General features: G+C 43.2%; 1 protein-coding gene across 1 annotated transcript; it reads left to right on the top strand.

Moving 5' to 3' along the window:
• The first annotated feature begins 4,957 nt into the window (after positions 1 to 4,957).
• LOC306670732 (cell division control protein 42 homolog) lies at positions 4,958 to 5,678 on the top strand. The gene has a single exon (XM_079155681.1). It carries the CDS (start codon positions 5,062 to 5,064, stop codon positions 5,635 to 5,637), a length of 576 nt encoding a protein of 191 aa, XP_079011807.1. The 5' UTR covers positions 4,958 to 5,061; the 3' UTR covers positions 5,638 to 5,678.
• The last annotated feature ends 163 nt before the right edge of the window (positions 5,679 to 5,841 follow it).

The following is a 5,841-nucleotide window of genomic DNA, read 5'->3' as shown; positions in this document are numbered from 1 at the left end:
TCCAATTCTAAGTTTATCAAAAGTAGAAGAAAAGAATATTACCATGATGTTTGAAAGGCACTTTCTTCCTTGACTACAAGTTTGGATCTTCTACATAAGTACTTGGATTATCTTACTAATATGTGCACCTTAAACAGGTGAGCTGTGGATTGAAGAACCTTCAGGAATGTGTTCATTGCCCAGTTCCAGCTGGTATTTGGGCCCCAAGTGAAGTAGAAAAGTGGGCATGGTGATATACTGCCATCTTCTGGCCATAGAGTAGAATATGAAGCAGATAAGGGAAGTTCCCGTATCTGGAGCTCTTAAAATTACAATGGCATTCTTTAGAGCTGGGACTGGACTTTAACGTGAATTCTGGTTTTAGAGTGAACAACGTCTAAGGACAGAATTAAGAGAACAGTGAGTGGCTATTCAGGAAAACAAACCACTAAATGGGACAAACAGGAAGCTAAATGAGAGGAGGCTTAGGTTCTAGTTTCTTCTTCCCTGACCATGACCTGGTGAGAAGGATAGAGACATTCTGGCATGTGGTAGGAGCCACCCTGTGTCCTGGGGTTGCATCCTAGATGCACCTGGCAGAATTTAATGAAATATCTTAAGTGCTGGATCTGTCTAGCTCCTCGCTGGAAGCTGATGGCATGTACCAGAGAAGATGTAACCAGAAGAGAGTTTAACTGGGGGACTATTTACAGAGCTTCAGGTATAAGGGAAGCCAATGATGGGCAGTGAAGTACAGCTGTCATGAGCCCTGGGCACCAACGGGCAGGGATAGAATAGTTATCATGACAATAGGGGCTGTAACTGAAGGAAGGGTTCCCCCCTAGTAGCTTCAGCCTTAAGAGGAGGAAGGCAGCTGTTGCCAACTTGCAGGAGGATGCTGGGAATAATTACCTTGGCCTTATGCTCCTTGCACTGCCCAGACATCTGTGAGCTGACTTGGGTATCCAAGGCCCTGGAAGGCAAAGGAGAGGGGAGCCTTGCTGGTGCAGATAGTGGGGCTTAGCTTCTGGAGTGCAGAGCAGGGTGAAAGTTGTAAGAAGGGCCACTGGTGCAGCCCACCTGAGTGCCTACTGCCCTGTGAGACTCTCTGTCATGAAAGGCCACAGTACTTTCTGTTATAGCAGGGCTTGTTTTTTCAGTCTCCCAGCTCCCAAAATTTCCTCCACATGCCATGCCCTAGTGCACCTTGGGAGGGGGCTACCTGAAGGACCTTGGAAACTTCAACTTTTCAGGGTTGATGGGGCCTCTGTGCTTTCTCTCTAGGTTGAGTAGGATGCTGAGTATAACCCAGGAAGTAACCCAAGGAAGACACCAAGTTGCAGGCTGTGGAAGGCATCTTTTCTGTTCTCTGTCTACAGCTTTGTCTCAAGGCAGATGAATTCAACTATGGAAAGACACAGGTCCACCCCAGAGATGCAGAGGCTGGTGCCCCTGAATTCCTCATACCCATTGAGGTGTGTGTAGGCATTCCTAATCCCTTGCAGAGAACCCCACTCACCAGGTTGCTCATTGTACTTGTGTGTTTGTATTTGTGCATACATGTATGTATGATGAATGTGGCATTAGGGGTAGGCAGAAGCTCTGGAAGAAAGGTACTCTGGTGGAAAGCCCTATGGAGACAGAGTATGAAAGCTAGGGTTTGGACTGGGCTTGATCACCTTGAGACAATGACCTCTTTTTCTGAGTCTTGGGTTCTTCTGTAAGATTGGGTCTATAACCACCTTTCCAGAGGAGGCATCCTTTGAAAACTATCATTGGAGGGGGAAGGGTCCTGGTGAACCTGTGTGCTAGAGCTGACCCTCCACACCCCAGGGCCTGGGCTTAACCCTGCTGTAGGGTGAACTGGGTGACTCCCTGTCCCACTTGAGACTGTTGGAGGAAGAAAAGGAGAGGGGCAGCCAGAAGTGTACCTTACACTAGCCTCTACTGGGATGGAGGGAAGTGTGATGTGTGAGGAGCACAGGCTGGGAGTCAGAAGTCCTAGGTGTCTGCTGGGCCTCAGTGCCACCCCTGTGTACTGCATAGGGAAGCCCTATATCATGAAGGCTTCTTCACCTTGAGCTGGGTTCGTGATCTGAAACTGAGCATGCCTGGCTCCATGTTTAATTTCACCTGACCCTTGTCTTTAACAATAATCAGTTGGAGTATATTTTCTTTTATAATCATGAATTTGGTGATCAGCAACAGGCCCTCTGGGCAGCTGTCCCCTTTAGCCTGTTCATTGTGTAATGTGTCAGGAACTGACATAGGCAAACTAGTTAATAAGAATAGCCTGAGGAAATTATGGTTCTTTTTTGTTTTTGTACCAGGAATTGAACCCACGGGTGCTTAACCACTGAGCTTTTTTACATTTTATTTTGAGACAGTGTCTTGCTAAATTGCTTAAGGCCTCACTAAATTGCTTAGGATGGCTTTGAATTTGTGATCCTCCTGTCTCAGCCTACTGAGCTGCTGGGATTACAGGTGTGTACCACTGCACCTGGCTAGGAAATAATGTTTTTGACAAAAATAATCACTTTTATTTATATTGGTATTGGGGATTGAACCCAGGGGCACTTAAGCACTGAATTATACCCTCAGCCCTTTTTATTTTGAGACAGGGCTTTGCTAAATTGCTGAGGCTGGCTTTGAACTTTCTGTCTCAGCCTGCTGGGCTGCTGAGACTTTTTATTTTTTAGATTTGCAGAACTAAACATTTGTAACTAGGGAATTAAAATCAAATGTATGTGTAAGGGCTGGGCCTAGCACGTGTAGATCTCTAGCACTGCATAAAAATAAAAGCAAATAAAAGACATGCTGTTCATCTACAACTACCAAATAAACAAACAAATGCGTGTTAATCTGGCCACAAACCATCACCTGTGAGAAGGCCACAATCACCTATTTCCTGTATAAACTACTCCTAATTCAGCTTTCTGGCAAGATGGTACTTATGTACCAGCCATGCAGTGATTGACTAGCTTCATCACTTAATGAACTTCTTTTTCTTACCTCTGCCTTATCTCTCAACTGGTTGGCTTCCATTTTGTGGTGAGCAGAAAGACTTTGTTTAATAACAAATCAAAGGGTACAGCAACTGCTAGGATCAGAGACCCTGCAATCAATCCCTCCTGAGAGGTTTCTTACCTCTTCCTCCCATGCTTAGGGTAACTTTCTGAGTTCTTCAGGGCTGTAGAGAGAGATCTAGGATCCAAGAGATAGAGGAAGGCCTTTTGCCTCTGACTGGTCAACATCTCCACATATGTGAAAGGTGCTGCTCTGGGGAAGTATCTAGGCTGGGAAGATGGAGAAGGTATCCCTTCACTGGGGAGGTTGAGTCAAGGGAGAGGAGTGACTTGCTCAAGAACACAGTAAATGGGACTATAACCCAGGTCTCTGGACTCACAGATGGAACTCGGGTTCCTGCTGGTCCAATGCTGCCCAAGTTCAATCTCTCAGCATACTCCTTTCCCCAGATGCACCCAAGTCACCTTTTGGGACTTTCTGTGCCTTCATCGCCATACTGGACCAGGAGTCCATTTCCTTTTCTGCTTTTGTTCTCTGCCTCCTTGTACTTTAGTCTTTTGGTTTCCCATCAGCTCCCTTCTCATGCTTCTCACGGTCCATTTCTCATTTTAATTCTATCAGTCTTAGTTCTTATATTACATGCATAAATAGATGTTTAGGACTTTCATATCTTTAATGTTTTAATCCTTTTTCATTATTAAAACTTCCTTTTATTTCTAGTAATACTTATTTTTGTTGATGTATAATAATTATACATAATGGTGGGATTCATTATGCCATATTCATACATGCACATAAACATCTGCTCACTCTTGTTCTCCAGTACTGTCCTTTTCCCTCCTATCTTCCCTTTCCCTGATCCACTTGCTCTACTGATCTCCCATCTATTATTTTAGTTAGTGCACTATAATTATATACATAAGTGGAAATCATTGTGGTATATTCACACACATCTGGTGTTACTTTTGGAGTCTGCACTTCCTGTTTGAATGCTGTTCAATATCCAGAGTGTAATTTAAAAAAACTTAAAAATATTTACCTTTAAGGAACTAAACAGACACTTCACAGAATACAATTGATCAAATATATGAAAAATGTTCAACAGCTCTAGCAATTAGAGAAATGCAAAGCAAAACTAAGATTTCATCTCATTCCAGTCAGAATGGCAATTATCAAGAAATACAAGCAACAATAGGTGTTGGTGAGGATGTGGGGAACAAAGTACACTCATACATTGCTGGTGGGACTGCGAATTGGGCAACCACTCTGGAAAGCAGTATGGAGATTCCTCAGAAAACTTGGAATGGAACCACCATTTGACCCAGCTATCCCACTCCTCGGTTTATACCCAAAGGACTTAAAATCAGCATACTACAATGATGCAGCCACATCAATGTTCATAGATGCTCAATTCACAACAGCTGAACTATGGAACCAACCTTTCAACAGATGAATGGATAAAGGAAATGTGGTACATATACACAATGGAATATTACTCAGCCATAAAGAAGAATGAAATTATGCCATTTTTAGGTAAATGAATGGAACTAGAGAATGCATGCTAAGTGAAATAAGCCAATCTTCAAAAACGAAAGGCCAAATATTTTCTCTGATAAGTCGATGCTGATCCATAGTGCGGGGAGATAGGGAAGAATGAAGAAACTTTGTATTGTGCAGAGGGGAGTGAGGGGAGGGGATGGGAAGGACGGTAGACTAGGGGAAGGAAGGAGACAGACATCATTACCTTATATACATGTATGATTACACCACTGGAGTGACTCAGCACCATTTACAGTCAGAGGAATGAGAAGTTATACTCCATTTGTGTACAATGTATCAAAATGCATTCTACTGTCATGTATAACCAATTAGAACAAATAAAAAATAATAAAAAATAACAAAAAATGAAAAAAATATTTGCAGTGCTGATGTCAGGTGTGTGCCCCTGTCCCGCAGCTGAGGAGACCCGGCACAGTGCTGCCAAAGTCCCAGCGGAGAAGCTGAGATCAACATTAAATTTGAAATATTTAATGTGGATACAAAACTATTTCTGCAATGCAGACAATTAAGTGCGTTGTTGTGGGTGATGGTGCTGTTGGTAAAACATGCCTCCTGATATCCTACACGACAAACAAATTTCCATCCAAATATGTACTAACTGTTTTTGACAACTATGCAGTCACAGTTATGGTTGGTGGAGAGCCATATACTCTTGGACTTTTTGATACTGCAGGGCAAGAGGATCATGACAGATTACGACCGCCAAGTTATCCACAAACAGATGTATTTATAGTCTGTTTTTCAGTGGTCTCTCTGTCCTCATTTGAAAATGTGAAAGAAAAGTGGGTGCCTGAGATAACTCACCACTGTCCAAAGACTCCTTTCTTGCTTGTGGGGACCCAAACTGAACACAGAGATGACCCATCTACTATTGAGAAACTTGCCAAGAACAAACAGAAGCCTATCACTCCAGAGACTGCTGAAAAGCTGGGCCGTGACCTGAAGGCTGTCAAGTGTGTGGAGTGTTGTGCAGTCACACAGAAAGGCCTAAAGAATGTGTTTGATGAAGCAATATCGGCTGCCCTGGAACCTCCAGAACCGGAGAAGAGCTGCAGGTGTGTGCTGCTATGAACGCCTCTCCAGAGTCCTTTCTGCATAGCTGGTGTCAGGCATCCTACTAGAAGCAATGTTTAAATTGAACTAAAGATTAAAAATTAAAATTCATTTCTGCAATAATAACAAATGCCCTGCACCTACCCACATGTGAGACAAGGCCCATAGGTATGCCCCTCTCCATACTAGTTAATTTTGGGTAATTGTGTATTGTCAGAAAGT

The sequence above is a fragment of the Sciurus vulgaris genome, assembly GCF_902686455.1.
Source record: "Sciurus vulgaris genome assembly, chromosome: 10".
NCBI lineage: Eukaryota > Metazoa > Chordata > Mammalia > Rodentia > Sciuridae > Sciurus > Sciurus vulgaris.
Note: the sequence above shows the minus strand (reverse complement) of the source record. Positions and strands in the feature narration are given on the sequence as shown.